Source organism: Conger conger, chromosome 1 (genome assembly GCF_963514075.1).
Source record: "Conger conger chromosome 1, fConCon1.1, whole genome shotgun sequence".
In the NCBI taxonomy this organism is placed as follows: Eukaryota; Metazoa; Chordata; class Actinopteri; order Anguilliformes; family Congridae; genus Conger; species Conger conger.
The window spans coordinates 82,289,846-82,314,691 of NC_083760.1; the positions used below are offsets into that span (position 1 = coordinate 82,289,846).

Sequence of the window (24,846 nt, forward strand, 5' to 3'; positions counted from 1 at the left end):
CCGGCGCTCGCCAGCACCACACGTGACCCGCAGACTCTCCCTCCACTGCGCTCAGCACTCAGATCCGCTAACAAAGAGCAGCGTTTCCTCAACCCCGGTGGACGCGGGAGTGTACGAGGCGGGTCCCAGAAGTCCCGCTTGACCGGGGGCTCCCAACCCCGTTCCTGGAGATCTACGGTCCCGTAGGTTTTCACTCCAACCGGAAGAGACGCACACCCCATTCGACAGCGAGAGATCTCGTTGAGCTGCCGATGACTAGAATCAGGTAACGTAGGGTTGAAATGAAAACCTACAGGACCAGGGTTGGGAACCAGTGCACTAGGCTACGCTAGTATGTGTATTGGAAGGGTTCTTGAAAGGTACTAAATGTCCTGGCATTAAAAGTATCTCTGATGTGAGAAGTTGAAGAGCTGTCGGCCGAGGGGACTGGGTGCCAGACGGCGGGCCAGCGCCCCCTTGTGGTCGCGCCCGGCGCTGTACTCACGCTGGACGTTGATGGAGACGGACGTTTGGCGGCCGGCGGGGGCGGCGGGGTTGACCACGCGGCAGGTGTAGGTGCGCCCCGAGTCCTTGTCCTCGGGGACGATGGGGAGCATGCTCACGGCTAGCTCTCTCTTCCCGTCCTCCATTAGAGTCTGCAGAGAGGAGATTTCAAAAAGAAAACAGCGCCCCCCTCCTTGGTTATTCCTCCAGTACTGCAAGCTGCTGCTCAGCTGTTAGTAATTCTTAATAAGTTCAGTCTAATCAAACAAGCTGTATGTCCTGTTGAAATTAAACTCGAGAAGAGACCTCGGGGATCCAGAATGTTCCACAAGAACAGATAAATGGAAAAGGGGTGTGGCTCTGATAGGGTTTACAGGGCTGTGATTGGAGAGTGACACTTCAGCAGACCCCTGACTGGGTGGCTGTACCTTTTGCTGTCAATCATGTGCAGACAGCCATGCTCACCAGATAAAAAAATACAGGAAAAGACTTGTGTGCCCAGTGAGGGATTCTCGATATCTCCCATCACTACTGAAGGGCACAGTGGACTCTGCTTCGACACAGGCAGCTACGCACACAAGCAGTCATTAGTCCGTTAAGACACATCCCTTGTTACCAACACAAATCCTTCGCTTCCTGAAAATGATAAATGTAGCAAATGAAAGCAATGTTCCATTAATGAATTGAAAGTGTCCCTAAGAGAAATCACACGCAGAGCTGTGTGGTGTTATTCAAATTACGTATGTGTGTGTGCGCGCGCGCGTGTGTGTGCGTGCCTGCGTGTGTGCGAGTGTTTACCATAAATTCTGTGGCTCGCCTTTTTAGAATGAAATGAAATTATTGGTTAGAAACTCTATTTGTGATAATAGATTTTGCTTTCCTGTTCTCCTAAATGGACACGGAGGGCTGAGGAAATGGCAGTTAAACGCTTGCTGTCTGATGTGACTTGTGCACCATCGCTTCTCTCCGCTGAGGGAGCTTGCAGTCGATGGCTCCCCTTGTTTATAATGGGAGCCTTTTTTAAACCACGGATGTCAATTCATTGCTGGAGGAAATCGATGGAGTTAAGTGAGGAAATGTGTAGATTTGAAAGATATTGCTCGCTGTCACAAATGACAATCAGCAGTAATGACGGTGACTGTGTCCGCATCTCTGCAGTGTGCCAGAGGAGAGAGGCTGCCCTGTGAAATGAAGGGTGAACCCGAACATGTCCTCTGGACAACACGATCGATGTGTGTGTGTGTGTGTGTGTGTGCTGGTGTGTGTGTGTGTGTGGTGTGTGTGTCTGTGCCTGTGTGTGTGTGTGTGTGTGTGTGTGTGTGGTGTGTGTGTGTGTGGTGTGTGAGTGTGTGTGCCTGTGTGTGTATGTGTGCCTGTGTGTGTGTGTGTGTGTTTGTGGCTGTGAGTGAGTGTGTGTGTGTGTGTGTTGGGGCTGCACTCTTTCTTAGTTGAACACAAAAAGATGAATTTTTACAGTCAGTTGAGTCCCAGCATTCCAGGACACCCTGGTCTCTCTCCCCCTCTCTCTCTTTCACTCTCGCTGCACTGTACCGTTTTCATCTTTCTCCCCCCTCTCCCCCACTCTTTCCCTCTCTCTCTCCCCCGTTTTCTCAATCTTTCTCCTACCTCTCTCCCTCTTTTTCTCCATCTTTCTCTCCCCCCCTCCCTCTCTCTCTCCCTCTCTCTCCCCCCCTCCCTCTCTCTCCCTCTCTCTACCCCCTCCCTCTCTCTCTCTCTCTCTCTCTCTCTCTCTCCCTCCACCCCTGGCTCGCGCTCTGAAACGTGTCGTTTAGTGTCGTTTAGCGTGGTCAGGGAGCATGAGAAATGTGGCACTTTGGCGGCCCGTGGGTGTTTCACGCTCGAGCGCGCTCTCATTGTGCTCCTGCATTGTTGTGGGTGAGTTCTCCTCTCTCTCCTGCTCCTCCGCGCCAATTCTACTGTATCAGCGCTCATGCCTGTCTGAGCATTGACATGCTCCAGTTCTGCTGCACCGGCAGTGCATTAGAGAGCGGTGGGGGGGGGGGGGGAAGCAGCAGGGGTGGGACAGACAGAGAGAAACAGAGGCAGAGTGCTGCTCTTTTCCCCCGAAAAGCACTAAACAGGCTCTCCTGAGCACTAATCTCGGGCGGGCGGAGGGATGTATTATTCTGTGATTGGGTGTGTTTGGGGCTGACAGTGAGGGGGGGGGGTGATGTCTGCGGGCTGGTTCCCCCTTACCTTGGCGTACACTGCGGTCTCCTGCACCTCCCCGTCTCTGTACCAGGTGATATCTGCGGCAGGCTTGGCTCCCGAGGCCCTGCAGGTGAGGTTGTGAGGCGTGTGGGCCTTCAGCTTGACGACGGGGCCCCCCTCCACCACGGGGTCGGCCGGGGGCACTGCGGAACAGAGAGGAAGACGGCGGGGGGTCACACAGAGCCTTGCCGCGCTGCACCCTGCTGGTCGGTGTCTGCAGTGCAGCTATTTCACTTGTTTCCTGGCCCGCTGTGTGATCTCTGCCCCCAACAAAACACAGACGTGATTACACAACGAGGTTCGAGGTTTTCTTGCGGTGGGGGGTGTGTGTTTCACATACCCATCCCTGAGATTGTGTGCGGTGCTAAAGTGGATTTGTGATTCTAAATGAGTCCACTCTTGTTTTTATACTTCCTTACACTCAAACCCAGGGAGTCCCAGAATCATTACTCCTCTGGCGTCCTGCTGTTTTTCAGGGGTGGTTTTTTTTGTAGTTTTTTTGGTTTCCTGCCGAGGTTCTTTATTTTCTCATCCAGCCTGGGCTTGTTTGTGTCTGTCTCCCAGTTTCTGCGCTGGTCTGTGGGGCGGCGCTGCCCCTGTGCCCGGACTCTAATGGACTCCCAGCGCTGCTGCGATGTTCATTTCCCAGCGGATTCCCTCAGCTGCGCTCCGGAGCCTCCCGCCGTCCGGCCCCGCCCGCCGATATCGATGCGGCCGCAACTAAGCCCCGCCCCATCTGCCCCTCCTCATCCTCTCCTTCGGCACGGGGAGACGTAAGGAGACGCCAGGTCACACGCCACCGCTGTGGAGGTGCCAGCCTCGAACTCTCCCAGAATGCCCCTGGGCATGGGAGGAAGGGCCATGGTTTGCTCAGCTGGCAGTCAGCGGGGATAAGAAGGAGCCAGGGCGGCCTGCTCAGCGCTCCTCTCTGACTCTCCCTCATTACGAGAGCGCTGCCCGCCATGCGTGTGTGCTTCTGTGTGCTTCTGTGTGTCTCTGTGTGCTTCTGTGTGTCTCTGTGTGTCTCTGTGTGTCTCTGTGTGCTTCTGTGTGTCTCTGTTTGCTTCTGTGTGTCTCTGTATGCTTCTGTGTGCTTCTGTGTGTCTCTGTGTGTCTCTGTGTGCTTCTGTGTGTCTCTGTGTGCTTCTGTGTGTCTCTGTGTGTCTCTGTGTGCTTCTGTGTGTCTCTGTGTGTCTCTGTTTGCTTCTGTGTGTCTCTGTGTGCTTCTGTGTGCTTCTGTGTGTCTCTGTGTGTCTCTGTGTGTCTCTGTGTGCTTCTGTGTGCTTCTGTGTGTCTCTGTGTGTCTCTGTGTGTCTCTGTGTGCTTCTGTGTGTCTCTGTGTGCTTCTGTGTGTCTCTGTGTGTCTCTGTGTGCTTCTGTGTGTCTCTGTGTGTCTCTGTGTGTCTCTGTGTGCTTCTGTGTGTCTCTGTGTGCTTCTGTGTGTCTCTGTGTGTCTATGTGTGCTTCTGTGTGTCTCTGTGTGTCTCTGTGTGTCTCTTTGTGTCTCTGTGTGCTTCTGTGTGTCTCTGTGTGTCTCTTTGTGTCTCTGTGTGCTAGCCTCTGCACAAGCCCCCGCTGCAGACTCAGACTGAAGGGGGAGAGAGGGTTTGAGGGGGCGGGGTAAAGAGACAAGGGTTTGGAGGAGATACCCAGTCGACTGTTTGCAGGCGATGGCCTGGCCTACGGGGTCATTCTCAAAGTCCGTCAGCTCCGCTCACCGTTCTCACCTGGCCCACTGTCCCCGGAGCCGTCCCCGCTCCTCAACACAAACGGCTAATCGCGCTAACAAAGGCGCCGCTCCTTTGACAGGGCTGAGGGCGTCGGGGTCAGCCACCAGGTGCCCCCTAACGTTACGCCCCCCAGCCCCTCTCCACAGTGACCTCTCGCAGACGCACAGAGGGACCGTACGAGCGTGACAGGCTGGGTGAGTCACGGTGAAACACGCTAACTGTGCAGAGTGTGACTGTGGCAGTGGCATCAGCCTGGACTCAGACTCTCCCTGGCTTCATTATCCGCAGAGAGGGAGCGCGCTCCTTCCTGCAGCTGCCACCTCCACTCGCTCTTTTTAAATAAATAAAAAAAGACTGTCAAAGTATGATTTAGACTGGAGAGCAGAGTGAGAGGGTGACACACAACACACCCTGAGAAAATACCGGAGAGAACTTACCAGAAGCCTACTTAGACAGTGAGGCTAATATTAGGCAGCCGGGCCTGTAGAATGCACTGCTTCATTTTTTGTGTCATAAAAACGGTTTGGAGAGGCCATTTTGATGATCGCTAAACACATCAAGTCGTGTTTCAAATGAAAAGGAAACAACACTTGTATTCACTTGAAAATCAAAGTTACAGAGATGTAACATGCTGAACAAATCCAGCCAAGTAACATTATAGCTTTGGGCAAATCCAAACATTTTATCTTCACTTAAACTTTCATTTTAACTTTCGCCCTCACTCAAACTTTCACACGTTTTCATGTTTTGCCGCCAGTTCCACACTTAATTTGAATTCGCAACACTTTTCTGTTCGGCGTGGCTGCCATGGCAACGCGCCGGCGCCATGGAAACCCACCTAGCACGGTGAGCTTGGCGCGGTGGGATCTCAGCATGGCCTGCGTGGCCTGGCACTCGTACACCGCGTCGTCCGCCAGCTCGGCCGCGTCGATCAGCAGGCTGTGCTCCCCCGACAGCGCGTCGCCCATCAAGGAGTAGCGCGTCCAACCTGCGGAAACCGCCGGAAAGGAAGAGCGTCAGGGGAACCGCTCGGGAAGGGAGCCCTTCGGCGTCGCGGACACGGCCGCCACGCTGGGAACTGGAAACCTGGAATCACGTCGACCTCCGCCGACCGGGCGGTTCGTTTCTGTCCCCTGTAAGCTAATGTGGGTCTCTCGTCTAATTCTCAACAGCCGAGAGACACACATTCTAGCGTGCTGTAACCGGCACTACAGGGGACATTCAATCAAAAATAAAGCATCTATATATGTTTCAAAATATTTTCCTGTTTTTGACATCCAGTGCAGGAGTCGACTGGCAGGGAGGGGGTGGCAGCTCTGTGGTGGACAGTTAAACAGTCTGCCAACGCCAAGGCTAGCTCTAGCTTACTCCTGGAAACAGGGCTCAGGCCAGGAGAATAGATCTGGCTTTGCTTGTCCAATGGATTCTGATTGTCCTTGATTGTTGATTCAAGTATTTTCAGTTTTTCTTGAATTAGTTCTTGTACCAAATTGAAATTATCCCAAGATAATTTTGTATGTAGGTTCTTTCCAAATTTCATCATTTTGGATGGCGAATTCTTCGGGTGTTTTGTCACTTAATTTATTGAATTTTTCCCAGAACTGATTTTGGTTATCTGAGTCTTCTATTTCTGTCTCTCTCTCTGTCTCTCACTTGGCAGGTCTCTCTCTCTCTCTCTCTCTCCCTCTGTCTCTCTCTCCCTCCCTCTCCGTCTCTCTCTTGCTCTCTCTCTGTCCATCACTCTATCCCTCCATCTCTCTTTCTCCCTCTGTGCCTCTCTCTCTCTCCCCTTGTGTCTCTCTCTCCCTCCCTCTCCATCTCTCTCTTGCTCTCTCTGTCCATCACTCTATCTCTCATCTCTCTCTCTCTCTGTCTCTCTCTCCCTCCCTCTGTCTCTCTCTTGCTCTCTCTCTGTCCATCTCTCTCTCTCTCTCTCTCTCTCTCTCTCTCTCTCTCACCTGGCAGGTCTCTCTCTCCTCCGAGCGCCAGCCCGTCTTTGGTCCACTGCACCATGCCTCGGTATCCCACGATAACGCAGGGCAGCGTCACCGATTGGCCCGCCACGACCACCTGGTCCTGGGGCTGCTGGGAGAAGTAGGCCGCCTGGGTCGCTGTGAGGAGAGACAGGAGACGGGGCGAGTGAGAAGGGCGCCACCTTGTGGCCGGAGGTACAAAGCACGCCATCACACCTGCAGCTGCTTCAGTGGGCCTCCTGCAACAAACACGGTCGGACCATTTTCACCTGAAAATGTGCACATTTTCCTTTATTAAAAAAAGATATAAACTCCATATACCTGTTGATATATATTTTTCTATCACTTCTTCATCTGTTTTTTTCTGATTGATAGCGGGAGCAGCTGTCACAGTGTGCGAAAGTCATTTACTCTCCGTAACATTCCCTCCATCCAAAACAGGTGTGTGCCTGTGTGGGTGTGTAAAGACATTCGAGACATCGCACATCTTTACTAAACGGGGCGCAAAACCCCCCCGCCCCCGGTCCTTTATTTAACCCCTTCTGTGGGCCATATGGTGGAGAATGCGTACCGTCGCTGGAGCTAGCTGAAAACCTGCCAGTCTCTTTTGTGCGTGTTGTAAAATGGATGTTAAACAATCGAAACCACATTAACTCCCCCTTGGGGACCCATCGCTTTGGCCGCTGAGAGGTAGCGGTGGAGCGAGCTCCCGCCCCGGCTGTCTTTGAAAAGAGCCTCGGCACCTCGCCCCGCCGCGACGGCCGGAGCCAAAATGGCCGCCGTTGCCTTGCGTCCGGTGAGCCGCCCGGTTCTACCTGAAACCCCCCACGGGCACGGCAATAACTCCTGAAGATACCAAATCCGTTGCATATATATATAGAGAGAGAGAGAGACTAGTGAGAAGGGAGAAAGGGATGAAGGGAGGGAGAGAGGGAGGGAGGGAGGGAGGAAGGGGGTGTCAATCCTTTCAAAGAAAAACCTTCCCTCATTTTGCCCCCCACCCCTCAACTCCTCCCCCTGTCTTTGTGGTTAAATAGGAGAATGGGGGCCGGGGAGGATAAAGAGGGGTCTATTCACGCGAAAGCCCCCCCCCCCCCCCCTCTGTGGGCGAGGAGCGCTTAAACAGAGCGAGCAGGGGGTCTCCCCCACTGAAAGGAGGACAACATACGGTGGCCAGAGCCCTGCCATTGTCCCCCTGTCCGTCTCTTTTAATAGGCTTCTTCATTTCCAATCAATCCGGCTAAATGCCAGTTTAATAGCTTTTCAATAGCAGCCTTTTCCCCAGAGGGACCGGGATTCTCTCTCTCTCCCCCCTCCCTCTCTCCCCCCTCTCTCTGTTTTTTCTTTCTTTCAGGGGTGCTCCATTGAAAAGACTCTTCCGTGGTCTGTTGGCAGTGTTTGTTCCACACTCAATTATCCACTTCATCTGGACCGGGAGCCCCCTCCCTCCCCTGCCAACCCCCCCCCCCCCCCCCCCACCACCACCTCCACCTCCCTGTCCCCTCTCTCTCCCCCTCTTCTCCCATTTAATCTCCCCGCCAAACGTTCGCAATCCGGACTGAGCTCTGCAAGGCCCAGGCCGCCCCGGCCTCAGTGAGCCAGGCCTCCATTAAAAGCCCATCTCTGGATCTCTGGCCAGTGTATACTCCAGTGCTCTCCACACTGCAGCCTGTCTCTGGAAGATTGTTCTATCTCATCACTCTCAAACACAAGAGCCCCTCTCCCTTCATCTCTCCTCATCTCTCCTCATCTCTCATCTCGCACCCATTTTCAAATCCCACCTCGTGTTCAAAGCACAGGGCGTGTGTGTGTGTGTGCTCGCATGCGCGTGTGTGTCTGTGTGTTCATGTGCGTGTGTACATGTGTGTGTGTGTGCGTATGTGAGCACATGTGTGTGCTCGCATGCGTGCGTGTGTGTGTGTGTTTCTGTGTGTATATGTGTATTTGTGCGTGTGTGTGTGTGTACATGTGTGTGTGTGTGTGTGTGTGTGTCTGTGTTTATGTGTGTGTGTACATGTATGTGTGTGTCTGTGTCTGTGTGTACGTGTGTGTGCGCGCGTGTGCCTGTGCGCGTGGTGCATAGCGGTGAAAAGTTTCATTTGGTCATGCCAATGTGAGCTAGTGCGTTCCTGCCAGGGTTATTAGGTTTTCAGTGTCGGGCAAGGGTTTTCAAACGGCGCTCTAAACCTGCTTTTTACAGCCGGGCCATCAGTAATGTTCCTGTTTTATGAGCTACTGAAGTTTTCCACCGCCATTTTAATTGTAGCATACGTCTGATATTTTATTTTTGCTAATGTAAGGTACAGTATAAACATTCATTATAATGAAGTATCTTCCCCCAGTCTGTAAATGTTTACGGCAGGCAGTAATTCATGCGTTGGTGATTACTGAAAGGGATTATGTTCCTGCATTTGTCAGATTCATCTTTCCTCTCTTACACACACACACACACACACACACACGCATGGACAAACACATACACACACGCACACACACACACACACACACTCACACACACACACACACACACACACACACACACACTCACACACGCACACGCACACTCATCCAAGCCTGTGTGCTGTAGACTGAAAAATGAGTCCGCACCATCTGAGATTCCGTGCACTCCGACTCTTATTGAAAAAGCCCAACAAAACATCTCAGCTGGCTAATGAGTCATTTAAATTTCTTTTAATTCCTCCTTGCTGAATTAGCCATTTCTTTGACGCTGTATTAGCAGCTTAATTACATGAATACATTTCTAATGGGGAAGGGGAAGAAGAGGTGGGGGGTGGGGGCGGGGGGGGTCCAGGAATATTCAGACAGCCAGTTAGAGGTGATGGTGACGGTGACTGGGCTGCCTTTCTGCAGTCTTCCAGAAGTTTCCGCGGGCAGGCCCTCACAGCCAGTGGGCAGTCTGCCGAAATCATTGAAGGGAGAGGGAGAGAAAGGGCCAAGTGTCGTGCAGCCGCCCCTTCGTTAACGGAGGAATCCCAGGTGAGGTAAAGCATCGTGTTTTCACCGCACGGTGATGACAGAGACAGCGATGCCCCCCCCCCTCATGTCTCTGTCTGTGTTTCCACCCACAGTAACAAGGTCAAAACGCACTTGGCCCGACGCGCTTTAATCCGGATTTGAAAAAAAAAAAATGGAATATCATTTTCGACTCCACTGGATATGGGCTGGGGTTTAGTTTATATTTAGGGCAGGCGAGTTGTCGGGGATGGAAGTGAACATTTACCAGTTACTTTAGCGCACCGACTGTGCTTTCGGCAGCGTGCGGTCAGAGTTAAGTGCACGGCGTCAGGCGTGATGTATTAAAGAGGGGTTTTTTTTTCTCTCCTGTTTTTATCTCCGATCCGAGCCCCCCGCCCCCCGCCCACGCGGCTGTGATCAGCCTGCTGCGGGACTGATAGGGCTGTGTTCGCACTGCACGGACATGCGTGGACAGATGTTTTCAATGATCCAGTTCTGGGCATCTGCACAGGGGACTAAAGAGCGCATTACTGTCATTATGGGCCGTGGCAGAGAGATTGGGGGGGGGGGGGTAAAAATCGCGTGGCCCATTACTCCTCCCATGACCGAACACTCTGCCAGCGCTAAGCCCCATGATGCAGTGCAGTTCTTCTCCTCTCCCAATGTGCTGTTTATGTCCCTGTGACGCCCACCCACCCACCCACGGGTGTGCCCCGCTAACAACAGCGGCTACCCCCCCTAGCGGTCAACAGCCAACGCGGTGACGACTGATTCCCCTCACGGCCACCGAGAATGCTGGGACACGGCCACGTCCAAGCACGGTATCGCCGAACACACTCCAGGCACAATTTCAATTTCCCAACAACTACAACGCGCATACGCATATTCCACATCTGCCGGCCTGGACGACAGTTTCTCCTTCTCGTTCACGGCGAAGGCAGGGCCCCGTTTCAAACGTTCAAAGCCACTGGAGCTTGGCTGTCTCTTGCACTCACTCTAGGGCAATTCTGGAGCACTTGCAAGATCCCCGAAGTACGCGCACTTGCAACTTGACTGGGCAATTCGCTCCGTGCAGTAATAATTCAGAATGTTAAAAAATAGAAGCTGGTATCTGGACACCGTTGCATGGCTGGCTGTGTTTTATGTGGACTTCCCCACGGCGGAAAAAAGTCACAAAACACAAGAGAAAATAAGAAAACCTGGCAAAAGTGCGCTGGCCAAAAATAAACAAGCAAGCTCCCCGCATGCCATCCATTGTGCCACGTCTAGATAAGCCTGGTAAATCAGCCTGGCACTGGAGAACATATTTCTCTGTGTGGAAATATTATCCCTTTGTGTAGTGCTGGCTCTTTGTCTTCTCATTGTGGGAGTGTGTGTGTGTGTGTGTGTGTGTGTGTGTGTGTGTGTGTGCGTGTGCATGCGAGAGGGTGTGTGTGTGGGTCTGTGTGTGTCTGTGGGTGTGTATGTGTGGGTCTGTGGGTGTTTGGGAGTGTGTGTGGGTGTGTGTGTGTGGGTCTGTGGGTGTTTGGGAGTGTGTGACTAGGCGTGTGTGTGTGTCTGTGGGTGTGTATGTGTGGGTCTGTGGGTGTTTGGGTGTGTGTGTGGGTGTGTGTGTGTGGGTCTGAGGGTGTTTGGGTGTGTGTGTGTGTGACTCGGATTTGGGGAATGCCTTCCTAATCTCATTACTGCAACTCGAGAGAGAGAAAGAGAGAGGGACAGAGATAGAGGACTGAGAGAGGGGTAGAGAAAGAGAGCGAGTGAGAGAGGGAAAGTGAGAGAAAGAGAGAGGGACAGAGATAGAGGACTGAGAGAGGGGGTAGAGAAAGAGAGCGAGTGAGAGGAAAAGTAAGAGAAAGAGAGAGGGACAGAGATAGAGGACTGAGCGAGGGGGTAGAGAAAGAGAGCAAATGAGAGAGGGAAAGTAAGAGAAAGAGAGACAGACTGAATAGAAAGGTATGAGGCGCTAACATAAGTCCTGAACCCACGATCACTTGCGTTCGCCCGTGAAGTCAAGAGGCCTGTTTCTCTCTGGTGCTTCTCTCTGGTGCTTCTATCTGTGCTTCCCTACGTTCTTCTCTCTGGTGCTTTTCTGTGGCCGGGCAGGTTTTCTGTGGTGTTTTTCTCTGGTGCTTTTCTGTGGCTGGTTTTCTGTGGCAGGCTTTCTCTGGTGCTTTTCTCTGGCTGGTTTTAGTCTCTTTATCTGGGCCCCTCTTGTTTGTGGCTCCTCTCCCTTGGGATTCCATTCGCTCGCACCCACCCCTCTCCCCCTCTCCCAATTTTTTGTCTCTAAATTGCAGCCTAACAGCTTTTTAAGAGCTGTTTAATCCTCCCCGCCTGGCCTTCGCCGCTTTCTTCCTTTGTGGAAAACTTGGCTCGGACCGAGACCCTTTTATTCAGCAGGGCAGCTCTCAAAGCTCCCCCTTCAACCACCCCGCCTCCCCCCTCAAAAAAATGCCTGCACCCCCCCAATCCTGGCGATGCCATCCTCCCCTCTCTCCCATCACTCATACTTCTGCAGTCAGTTAGCCATGAATGACCCCTGAAATCAATGCCTCGCAGCGCGTTAGCGTTATATAAGGTGTTGCTAATTGCTGATTTTCCGTTAGCGTGGATGTTTGGCCGCTTCTCCCCCCGTCTCCCCTGCAGCTGTGGAGGCAGTGGCTCCCCGGCCCTCCCTGTGACAATCCCAGGGCCTGGTGTCAGCTTGTCAACAGCGGAGGAGAAGAATAAGAATAAAAAAATAAAAAAAAGGCAAAGGCGTATAATAAGTAAAGGGAGGGAAAAATCCAGACCAAGAGACATAAAAAAATCAAATGAAATGAAATGAAATATGGGCCTCTGTGGGGTTCCGGGTGGGGACGGGGAGCGACCCCCGCGATGGAGACTGATTGAGTGGCGTAATCAGGCCGTCTCGTGTGCTGTCACTGAGCCTTTTTTCAGCACGCTGTGAATTTCCATCACGGCTCGGTGTCAAGGAGCTGAACGCATCAGCGCCCAGCGGCCATCTTATTTCAGCACCTGCCACGGATGCAGCAGATAGAGTAATACTGAAGCCTGTGTGCGTGTGTGTGTGTGGGTGACTGTGTGTGTGTGTGGGTGGGTGGGTGGGTGACTGTGTCGGTGTGTGTGTGGGTGACTGTGTGTGTGTGTGTGTGTGTGTGTGTGGGGGTGGGTGGGTGACTGTGTCTGTGTGTGTGTGTGTGTGTGTGTGGGTGGGTGGGTGACTGTGGGTGTGTGTGTGTGTGTGGGTGGGTGGGTGACTGTGTGTGTGTGTGTGTGTGTGTGTGTGTGTGTGGGTGGGATACTGTGTGTGTGTGTGTATGTGTGTGTGTGTGCATGTCGGGGTGGGTGACTGTGTGTGTGTGTGTGTGTGTGTGGGTGGGTGACTGTGTCTGTGTGTGTGTGTGTGTGTGTGTGTGGGTGGGACTGTGTGTGGGTGACTATGTCTGTGTGTGTATATAGCTGTGTCTGTATGGGTGTGACTGTGTGTATGTGTGTCTGTGTATGACTATGTATGTGTGTGCATTTCTGTGTATGACTATGTATGTGTGTGCGTTTCTGTGTGTGTGTTTATGTGAGTGTATTTGTGTGTGAATGTGTGTTGAGAGTGGAGGTTTGGGAACAACACAGATTCTCTCTCTTGTATGCCCCCCCCAGACCTGGCACATGTTCCAGTATCTGCCTCTTTAAAACACACACACACACACACACACACACACACACACAGTCACACACACACACACACACACACACACACACACTGCCTCTGCTGAATTCTGCAACGCCAGAGCCTTTCCCAACGTTTGCTCTGTAACTCCTGTTTTCCCTCTGATTACAATCTGAGAGTTCTTCTTTTGAGATTGATATGAGTCAGAGAGAGAGAGCGAGAGAGAGGGAGAGAGAGGTGGGGGGGGGAGACCCAAAAAACAGTTGTCGGTACACATCAGCCAAATGTCTTGACAAGACGTGGATCGAGCCAACGTTGTCATTTCATTCTCGCTTACCCCCTGGTGTTTTTCTGTTCAAGATGGTTGCTTACTGGCTCTGTGATTCTACACCCCCCCCCCACCCCCCACCCCCACTCCCACCCCCCACTTCCTCCACCACTCTACAACCCCCCCCCCATTTATTTTTTCTTTTGCACGCTTGGCAAGGCTCTCAGTATAATTTACTGTGCTTTTAAATCATTAACTTCTTGTGCCGTTGTGAAAAGCCTGGGTTTAGCGTATGCACAACAGCTGACATGTAGGGCGAGGCAGAGCCGCTCCACACGCAGAGGGCTTCTGTTCCGAGAATGTGACAAAATTAAAAAAATAAACCACGCGCAAATATATTCCTGCTCCCCGGTCCCTCGCCGCAAAACAGCGAGTAAACAAAATCCAACAAATAAATAAAAAATAGATTAAAAATCCATAAAGACAATGAAAACATGATGTTAAAAGTGCCCCCCCCCCTTCCTTTCCCTCTCTTTCTCTCAAAGGGAAAGGGAATGAAAACAAAGGAATTCTCCACTTAGACTGTGCCACTGGGACTCTGGATCCAATGCCCTGGGGACTCAATTAATTTAGTCTGGGGATTTGCGGCCTACACTTCCTAATTGAGCCCAGTGGAGGGCCCTGTGGCACAGCTCGATAGGAAGCATGCGTTTCATAATTAATACTTTTTTCTTTATTATTATTATTTTTTAATGAGGGTAGTAATGTTGTAAATGTACGCATATCATTATTAACGAAAGGGCCCTTCAACGGTACGGTGTAGTGGTAGAAACGATTAAAAGCGGCAGCCTCTGCCATGTAGCGAAGCCCATGCTATTTATGTTTTTTGCTGAAATAAAGAAAGACGGGTTCAATGAGTGCCTCATTAGTGGTGCTTAATGTGTGTGCTTTTTAAAGCTTAGAGGTTAATGTGGAATTGGCTTCAATTCCGCTGAAGCTCTCTCTAATTTGATACATTTTTGTTTTACATCTGACTGCGTTTCTGCGCAGAGAGGCTAGCGGTGGCGGGGAGGGTGTTTTTGAGTATGCAGGGTGAGCGCGGACCAGAATTTCCTCTTCTAATCCTGTATCCCTCACACTGCTACTGTTCATTAATCAATTCACATTTCACACCTTTCTGCTGCTCACCTGACAGTCAAAACGCCCCACGTGCAACTCCCAGTGATTAAACAAATTAGCTCCCAGCTCCCTGGGGAGACGCAGATCAGGGAAAAACAATAGGGAACTCTTCAACAAACCAGACCTGTCTGCCCCTACAAATGGCCCCCAAACCGGCGCGTATTAATCAACGTCCTGGGTGTCTCAGCGGCAAAATCTCTCTCCCCTTTCAGGAGCGACCGCAATGAGAAAAAAACAAAAAAAGAGAAAAGTTTTAATTAACGGCAAACCTTATTCTGTTCATCAGATTAGCCCTGACTTGAAACACTCTTTAAAATTACTGATGACTAAGAGCTTCCAGAACAAAAAAAAAACAGAGGGGAGGAGGAAGAAAAAAAGTTACCTGTCGACCTCAATACATCCTGCTTTGTGTGCGAGGAAAAAAACTCATTTCCTGAAACTCCATTTCTTTAGCGTTGATTAGCACAGGAGCGTAATTAGACTGAAATGTGAAGTCAGGGTTTTTCTGCGGATTGGGCTGCTTCCTCCAGAAAAATCAGGCCCTGATTAATGAATAAATGATTAATGAGAGAACTAATTAATCAATTAATTATTAAGCAAGCTCTCTGAATGAGGGGAGATGGGAGGGGGGGGTGTAATAATGAAAAGAAAAGAAGGGATGGCCTGAATTTAAAAAAAGAAAGAAAGGGGATACTGAAGAAACTGCCAAGGTGTTTGTTCAGCCAGCTTTCTCTTTGTTCTGGGGGGCTGGGTGTGTGTGTGTCTGCATGTGTGTGTGTGTGTGTGTGCATGTGTGTGGGTGTACGCGTGTGTGTGTGTATGTGTGTGCGTGTACGTGTCTGTGTGTGTGTACGTGTACGTGTGTGTGTGTGCATGTGTGTGGGTGTATGTGTGTCTGTGTGTGTATGTGTGTCTGTGTGCGTGTGTGTGTGCATGCATGGATGTGTGTGTGTACGTGTGTCTGTGTGTGTGTATGTGTGTGTGTGTGTACGTGTGTGTGTGTGTGTGTGTGTGTGTGCGTGTACGTGTCTGTGTGTGTGGGTGTGTGTGTGTGTGTGCATGTGTGTGGGTGTACGTGTGTCTGTGTGTGTATGTGTGTCTGTGTGTGTGTGCATGCATGCATGTGTGTGTGTATGTGTGTGCAGGCGCGTGTGTGTGTGGAGAGTATAGGGAGGTAAATTCCTTCTGCATTAATGTTTATTCAGTCCATACTCAATCTCAAACACAAAGTCATGAGTCAGCCAGCTTTGTTTATAGTGCAATGAAAGCAATTCATCTGGAAGCTTGGCATTTACTGCTTCTGAATCGCAGGTCACATGGTGCTCCGCGGCCCGCCCGGGCACAACCCCAGCCCCGTCCGCCCCGTCCGCCCCGCCCGCCCGCCAACACGCGCACACGCTCCGCGGGATCCGTCGGATCCGCCAGATTCCGCGCGGAGCCAGTTTAACTAGGACACCCATCAATCATTTATAATGTGCCACCGAGACCCATACAGCATGACCATGCATGATGAGACCCAGGACCTGATGTATGAAATGTGCTCCCTGACTGTAACCGTGACATAGTGTTACATTCCCAGTCAGGTTTGACCTTTTCTCCCCAATATTAATCGCTGCGGTAAAAGAATATATGCAATCTCCCTGTCCCCCCAGACTCCCGTGCACTTTACTTAACGGCGGGAGGGATGTGCGCCGGTTCTTCAGACCTGGAGGTTGGCGCTCGCCCCCGAACGCCAGCCGCGGCAGGAGAGTGCCACTCGCGCTGTTATCTAATGTCCGGGGCACTTTATCCAGCCCATTAACATGCAAAAAAATGAAAATAAATTCCGCGTACGTCTCCCGTAACAGCTCCCGGCCTGCTCTTGACAGGAGGCATTTCATCCTCCCGCGTGCTGCTTGGCACGCCACCCCTGGCGTCCGCGACCGTGGCCGAAGAGCCCGGTTCTCCGGGGTTGGGAACGACGCTGGGAACGCCGGTTCTCCGAGGTTGGGAACGACGCTGGGAACGCCGGTTCTCCGGGGTTGGGAACAACGCTGGGATCCCGGGGGTTGGGCGGCGGGGTTTGCGGGTGTCAGCTGGTGGCGCGTTCCTGCCCCGGATGGTGGCGTGGAATCGCAGATTTCCTCAGACTTCAGTGGCCCTGAATGGGGCTTTGTCCCCACGCTGGGGCGGGCCCATTGACTGCAGGACCCCGGACATATGGCGGCTGCAAGGCAGGCCGTACCCCCAGCAGAAAGGCGAGGGCCGGGCCTCTGACCCCCTCTCCTCCTTAGCCCCCCGTCTGTATGGACCAGGCTTGTGGCTTCATGAACTTAAACACTTCACTCTGGGACTGTTCTGGAGTGTGCTCTTTTCTCAAGGGGAGGGAGGGCGCAGATGTAAATGCACCCGTTCGTGTGCACTCAGTCATACTCATACTCACACACACACACGCACACACCACACACACACACACACGTGCACACACACACACACACACACACACCACACACCACACATGCATAGTCTCACATACACACGCACACCACACACACACTCACACACCCACACACACACACACACACGTGCACACACACACACGCACTCACATACACGCGCACACCACACACACACTCACACACCCACACACACACACACGTGCACACACACACACACAGTGACTGTTCAATTGGACATCCATCTTAAGGCCGTTGAGTGGGGCTGGACCCAGAATGGCTGTCGGCTGTTTGCATCTCAGCATCATAAAACCGCATTTACTGCTCAACAAGCCTGCTGCAGCTATGGGCTGGTCCATCAGTCCGCTTGCACAGGGCCCGGTTCGGCAGGCCCAAAGTAGGCAGACGCCAATAACGTACCCTCCGGCTCCAGAGAGTAAAGTTTTTTAGGGTCCCCTCTCGTCCCAGGCTTCAGATAAAGTGATGAGGCATTGTGCCCTCTTCAGCCCTTGGGGCCAGATTATCGATCGTCAGATTGAGCGTGGAGATAACCCCTCTGGCAGAGAGCGGCTCATCCAGTATCGCCTTCGCAGGATGTGCGGCATGAATCACAGGAAGTGAGATCAATCCGCATAGATCGGCCGCTGATTACGGGGAGAAAAAAATCCCATTGAGCTTGCCCACCCACCGGTCACAGAGGGCTGCTCGATCCACAGCGTTTTATTTCCTTATGCAGAGGCGTCCATTTTCCCCCAGCCCCCTACCCTATCACCCCCGCCCTGTCCCCCGCCCTGTCCCCCTGTCCCCCTGTCCCCCGCCCTGTCGCCCTGTCCCCCTGTCCCCCGCCCGTGCTCTTTCCCAGACTCCCTTCTGCAGATAGCCGTCGTCTTAAACTACTCAATCTCCCTTCTTGAGGGACGCTTCTTTTAAATCTTAATTAAAACAGCCTCGGAACCCCCCCCAGTCCCCCGCCCCCCCACCCCCCCGTCCTGGCCCCCGGGGGGCAGCTGAAAGCAGCTTAGAACAATCAGGCACACGGATTAGGAGTGGGAGAAGAAAAGAGGAGGAGAGAAAAAAAAAACAGGAGGAATCAAGCGGAGGAGAAAATATTGAGAGGGGAAAGAAGAAATCCCCCTCTCTCGCACCCCTCCTCCTCCTCCTGCTCTACTCGGCGTGGCCCAAAGCCTTCCCCTGACCTATTGACACGCAGCTCCTGGCAGGATTAGGCGGAGAAAGGAGCCCCTGGACTGGTAAATACCAGGCCAGGACAATGGACACCAGGCATCAACCTTATTGGATTTTAATTAAGTGCCGGGAGAGCTTGTTCAGGGCATGTTTAAAAAGTGCACTGGGATGGGATTGGGGCTGCTAGCACTTACACGGCTGAGCTCACCAACACCCCCCTACCCCCGACCCCCTCCCCCCGGCCCTCGACAAGTCACCGCTGCCAAAACGGTCAGGGGACCTCCTGCACAGTTTTATTTGGTTCTCTTTTTTGGTGTTTTGTCCCTATTTCTTTTAATCTATTTTAGGAACATTGTGATTGCTTTAATTGTGTATTTATTTTAGTGAATACCCATTGCAATGTTATAAATAAAAGGGACAAAAAAAATCAAATATCTCACTCTCCCTCTCTGTCTCTCTCTCCCTCCCTCTCTCTCCCTCTCAGTCTCTCTCCCTCTCCCTGTCTCTCCGCATCTCTCTCTCTCTCTCTCTCTCTCTCTCTCTCCGCTCCTCAGTCTGTTTGCCGAGCCTTCACATATGGGCTGTGAGAACTGCAAACAGTCCTCTCCAAGCGATCCTCAGAGAGCCATTTGTCATCCCCCTTTCCTTGGGTTATCTCTCTCTTCCCCTCGCTTTTAACAAGGTGGAGCGCCTCTCTTCCCTCCGAGGAAAGCGCCTGAGCGATAAGGCTCGAAAAGAAAGAAAAGGGGGGGGTGTTATTTGAGACTGGACAGATTGAATTATGCCAGTGGGCAAACAGGGAATCACTTTCACACTTAGCCTCTCGTCAATGGCCTGCTAGCACTAAAATGGACTCTGTGGTAATATGGTAACATTATGTGACACAAACCAATCAACAAATCATGAATAATAAAAAATAAATAAATATGTACATCGCTGGTTGGATAAACAGGCTGCTGATTTGACGGCCGGAATTCTCCAGGCTTGAGTGCTTGTGAGTGAATTTTCACACTTTCCTGCCACCCCGGTGACCGCCCCCCCTATGGGCCGGGGATCCCTGCCACATCGCAGCGCTCAGTGCTAATTACCTCGGTCAGCAATTAATGCGTTACAGACGTCGGTGACATCACAAAAGCCAGCTTCAAATGGACGATCATTACCTCAGCAAGCCTCCAAAGCCATTAGTTTATTGGTTTGAAAGAACATGCACGCACACGCACACATAAATATACATGCACAGACAGACGTGTGTGTGTGTATACAGTATATGCAGTATCTGTGCACTCATACTGTATATACTGTATACACACACACACACACACACACACACACACACACACACCGTGGGTTTCTTGGTATTCAGAAAGGCTATCGCTCGTTAGCACACTGCCCAGGATCAGAGAGAGGGTGTTAATCCAGTCTTGCATCCCTGCTTTGGTCCCTGGCCTGTGTGGTGGCAGACATTTCTCTGTGGAAAGTGCCCCCCCCCCCTCCTCCCTGTAGGGGTGTAAAACATGACGCCTTTGATCATGGCTGAGGGAGAAAATTACAGCTGTGCTACGGTGTTCTGGAGCCAGGCCCGGGGGACGGAGGAGACCGGAAAACTTTCAGCCCAGTCCTACTGCGCCCGGTCCTACTGTGCTTTTCAAACCGGAGGAAAAAACACCACCCTCGCTTTCTGTTAGAGGACAAAAGAATCTCCACATTTCTCCAGTCCTGGCTGGTCAATAAATACAAAAAAAAAAAAAAACTCGATTTTGTCACTACTTGCATTTCTTCTCCACTTTCTTTTTTTTTTTTTGGCTGGAGGGAGGGGGGGTTGAGACAAAAGGCTGACTTGTGGTGGCCTCTGAAGAGTGCCCAGACAATCCGGCCATTTTGCGGCCACAGCGGAGATCTCGTGCCTTTGGGCAGTTGTGGTCAATACGAGTCAGGCAGTGGTCTGCAGTAGGATAGGTCTGGATGACTAATCCTGGGCGGTAAACCCCCCCCGGCTTCCCCAGGCCTGCTCCGGCTCAAAGCGCTCTTCAGCCCGGCTGATTACTCAAAGGCTTGGGCCAGCTTTATAAGCAGCCTGTGATTGAGTGTGCCCATTACGGCTCCATTCATCTTCCCCCTGACCAGAGGAGTCACATGCATATGCACACACACACACACACACACACATATACACACACACACATACACACACACCACACACACACACACACACACACACAAACACTCACACATGCATATAAGCACATACACACACACACACACACACACACACACACACATGCATTATACACACACATACACACATTCATATACACACATATGCATATACACCAACTGAGCACTTTATTGGGACCAGCTCAGAAACTGCTGATCTCCTGGGATTTTCACACACAACAGTCTCTAGAGTTTGCAGAGAATGGTGCGAAAAACTAAAGAATATCCAGTGAGCAGCAGTTCTGCAGACAGAAATGCCTTGTCAATGAGAGAGGTCAGAGGAGAAGGGCCAAACTGGTCAAAGCTGACAGGAAGGTGACAGTAATGCAAATAACCACAAATTACAACAGTGGTATGCAGAAGCGCATCTCTGAACATGCAAGGCATCAAACCTGTAAGTGGATAGGCTACAGCAGCAGAAGACTCAAGTAAAAAAAAAGTCTAATAAATACCTGATAAAGTGCTCACTGACTGTATGTATACATACACATACACACATATACATATACATACACATACACACACATGCATACACATACACCACACACATAATCATGAGTGGAGGCAGGCAACTTACTCCTACAGTATCTCAGTGCTGAAGCACTGATCTGGGATCAGCTTTAGCCTTTTAGCGCTAATGGAAACGGTTAGCACGTGCACAGGAAAAGCTGCTCCTGGATCAGCAGCCCTCGCTCTGAGAGGCTTTATTACTGCTGCCCATCATCCAGGATGAGCTGACATTTGAACTCCTAATGGACACGCTTTGGGCATGGACTGGGGGAACCACATCTCATAGCAGCCCTCCTGCTCTTGATGAATACTCTTCACCGTGCTTTATGAATACTGGAGGGCCAAAGAGGCGCACAGTCACGCCTCAGGGGGAAGTGCAAGCTTCGATTGGGCGCACTTTCACCTGTGAATTCGGCATCCTTTCCTCAGGGCAGTCCCACACACCACACCGGGGGAAGGCCCCCTGTCTGTTTTGATCTACACATCTATATCTAATCTCTCCGTGTATCTCCAGCCTCTGTGTGTGTCTATGTGTCTAATTATCCCGTCCGTCTGCGTTAATTAGCCCGCGAATAAATGGCTCTGCCTCTCTCAAGCGTCCCCTCCACTTCTGGAGTCCTGAAAAAACAAATTAGAGGGAACAATGGGTCCAAATGGCTTCCAGGAGGATCGCGCATGATGGATGCTGCCTGGTGCTCTCAGCATTCTCCCCCCCCCCAGTCTTACCACCATTATCTGCTGCCCCATCTGTCTGTGTCTGGGAGCTGCGCTAACCCCACGGATCCACTGCTTCCTCAGTCCGGCCGTTTGTCTTCCCCCCCCACCGCCCCCCGTCCCCCGTCCCCCGTCCCCCCGTACCCCCCCCCAAGCCAGGGTGCGCTGGGTGGCGCTTTCCAAATCCTCTTCTTTTTCTTTTTCTTTTTTTTGTGTCCTTTTGTTTTTTTGTTTTTTTTTACACTGGAAGTGGATTCTCTGGCCGCGTCGTCTTCGGCGTGAAAACAAAAACAACAACAACAAAAAAACCAGGCCAGGAAATGAAAAAAACAAACGGGCCTGCTTCCGGCCAAGCCCGGCCGATGGCGGCTCGGCCCCCGTGACCCCCGACCCCCCCAAATCCGGCAGGATGCGCGGCCTGACCGGTCCCGTGTGCCTGCCTTGTCACTTCCACCCCTTCCTGCCAACATTCCTCCAATGAGGAGCAGCGTGACATCACCGCCTGATACGCGAAGACACTCTGACGCTCTGACCTCGGACCGAGATGTGCGCCCGCCCGCCCCAGAAACACGCCACAAAGCTCACGTTCCCCTCCTTACACCTACACAGCCCTGTACATCTGCTCCAGGAGCACCTCCATTACCGCCCTGGGGCCTGCAAAACTGACCCTGTTCATGCGCCTGTGATCGGAGACGTTTCTCTGCCGCCTCTTCCCTTCCTGCTCCCTTCTCTTTGTCTCACCCGTCTCACCCGTGGCAAAACCGCCAAAAACAGGGAGTTTCTCCCACACCAGTACAACCATATCCATTACCTTTACTGCTAAGCCCCTGAAAGTTAATCTCCTTGACCCCCCCCCTCCCACACACTCTCTCCCCACTCTCCCACCTACACACACACACACACACACTCTCTCTCTCTCCCACACACAAATACACACTCTCTCTCCATCTCTCCCACCCACACACACACACACTCTCTCTCGCACACACACATACACACTCTCTCTCCGTCTCTCCCACCCACACACACACACACACACACTCTCTCTCGCACACACACATACACACTCTCTCTCCGTCTCTCCCACCCACACACACACACAGACCCACACACACACACAAGCGCACGGTAATGCACCGCTCCGTCACGCTGCATAGCTATGCCGTTGGCAGCAGGCTCTTCAGGTCCATTCCTGCTCTCTTTGTCTTGTTTCATTTTCTGACACATCTCAAAGCTGCACCTTACGCCTCTGAGCCTCACACCTCAAAGCGGTTCAATAAAATGGCCGTGTTTGGACACTGAAGGAATTGTAGTTAAAAGCCGGATCAATACGCTTTGACTGACATCCCGCTCTTGATGGCAAAACGGTCGGCTTCTTTCGCACACGCCTCCCAGGGCGAATTTCAAAGAAAGGCTCTGAACTCCCACAGAAAAGCAAGCCTCCACCGCTTCCTCCATGTCCGAAAACCCCGTCTCAGAAAACAAAACCGATCTGCCGTTCGCCCATGACACCCCGGCCTGCCACGGTATCGCGTTCCCCCGCCGCCCGGCTCCATATTATCCTTTAAAAGTTGAGTCATAATCAAAATATTTTCACTCGCCTTCCCATCAGTCTGAAGAAGCAGGAGGTGGTCGCTTTGTTGAAAATAAAAAGGGGCTTCTTTGGCCAGGGAGAAACGTTTGGCTAACCGCACACTGGCCCTTTAAGTGTTGCCAAGCGGGCCTTTGGTTTCCTGGAATTGCCTGGCTTTCTTGTTGAGTAAGTACATGACATGTCCAGTGAGACGGTGCATCATTAATTAGACAGTTCTGCTTTGACTAATCACTTGGTAAAGGGCACGCAGCCTTGAAGACAGGGAGCGCTCATCTCCGCTCATCAGCCCTGACCGCGTCACACGCCCTCCACCCCAGCACACAGGAAGCACTCAGTTAAGTGCCTCGCCGGGTTTAGCTTTGCTTTGGTAATTCGCATACATACGTGAGGTATGCAAACACACACGAATGAAAAAACGGCCGCAAATGCATACAAATGAAGTACATGTTCGGAGCGATACAAGCTCTCACACGCACACACTCGCGCACAAATGAAAACGGCCGCAAATGCATACAAATGAAGTGCGTGTTCGGAGAGAAACAAGCTCTCACACACACACACACTCGCGCACAAATGAAAACGGCCGCAAATGCATACAAATGAAGTACATGTTCACAGAGAAAGAGGCACACGTACACACAAACAAAAACAGCGCAAATGCATACAAATGAAGTTGATGTTCATTCACATACAAGTAAACAAACACAGGCACACGCACAAAACACACACACCTTAATGTATGCTGCGTGCAGTATGCTGTGCATATATAATTCATATAGGTGCAGCTGATATCAGTACTGCATCTATAATGACGTCTGCCTGACTGCTGGAAGCTTGACTGCATTTTGTGCAGAAGCGGATAGAAAGTATCTCCAGGATTACTAGCATCGCGACCGCAGTATATTAACTACAGTCGTGGTAGCAAAGCTACTACCGATGTGGGTGGGTGTGACTGCTTGTCAACACACTGAGGCGCCTCAGTTCCCTGCCCGGGAGTTCTCATAACGTCACAGGACCAAGAGAAGATAACAGCGAGAACACGGAAGATACATTTCACTGTCCCGGCTGTAGATACGAAATTCTTGTCATGGGAGGACAGGATTTGATTGGAGAACAGAGACAAAAGTGTGGTGATTTTCATTGCGCTTGGCCGTGAAGTCGTGGTCCGGTCAAACTGTCATCCGTCTATCTCAGTGGATGTGACATTCCGCATTTCGGTCGGGAGAGCATTGAAAAAGAAAATCAAAAATTCAGTTTGTCTAAAAATAACAGTTATGGTTTTAAGAGTAGATGTTCCTCTGGGATCTGTGCGGATCGTTTTTTAAGAACAGAATTAACTGTGTTTTCACCTTTTCTTTTGTACGGGGGGGGGGTGGGGTGTTTGGGGGGGAGAAACCCCAAAAGCATAAACACTGACTGTATTAAAATCGCCTTGATAACACCCTATGGTCTACTCCAAACACCGTGGAGTCCAAACACAATTCACCATTGTCCCGCTATCTTCTCTGGCACATCCCCGGAAACCCATCTCCCCAGGAAGACTGGAGGTGAGCTGGCAGCGAGATAGGGATGAAGCCAAGAGAGAGATAAAGAACACAAGAAGAAGAATGGTGGAAGCAGCCAAGAGCTCCACACAGGATACCACAGTGTGCCTCCTCTGTTTACTTAGCCATAAACCCCAACATC

At 51.6% G+C, this 24,846-nt stretch overlaps 1 protein-coding gene across 1 annotated transcript in view; it reads right to left on the minus strand.

The window, feature by feature from the left end:
* kirrel3l (kirre like nephrin family adhesion molecule 3, like) overlaps positions 1-24,846 on the minus strand; it is a 41,758-nt gene that overhangs the window by 10,575 nt on the left and 6,337 nt on the right. Inside the window, 4 exon segments of the mRNA XM_061245939.1 lie at positions 485-635; positions 2,701-2,858; positions 5,284-5,433; positions 6,404-6,556. Of these exon segments, the coding sequence (XP_061101923.1) occupies positions 485-635; positions 2,701-2,858; positions 5,284-5,433; positions 6,404-6,556 (612 nt within the window).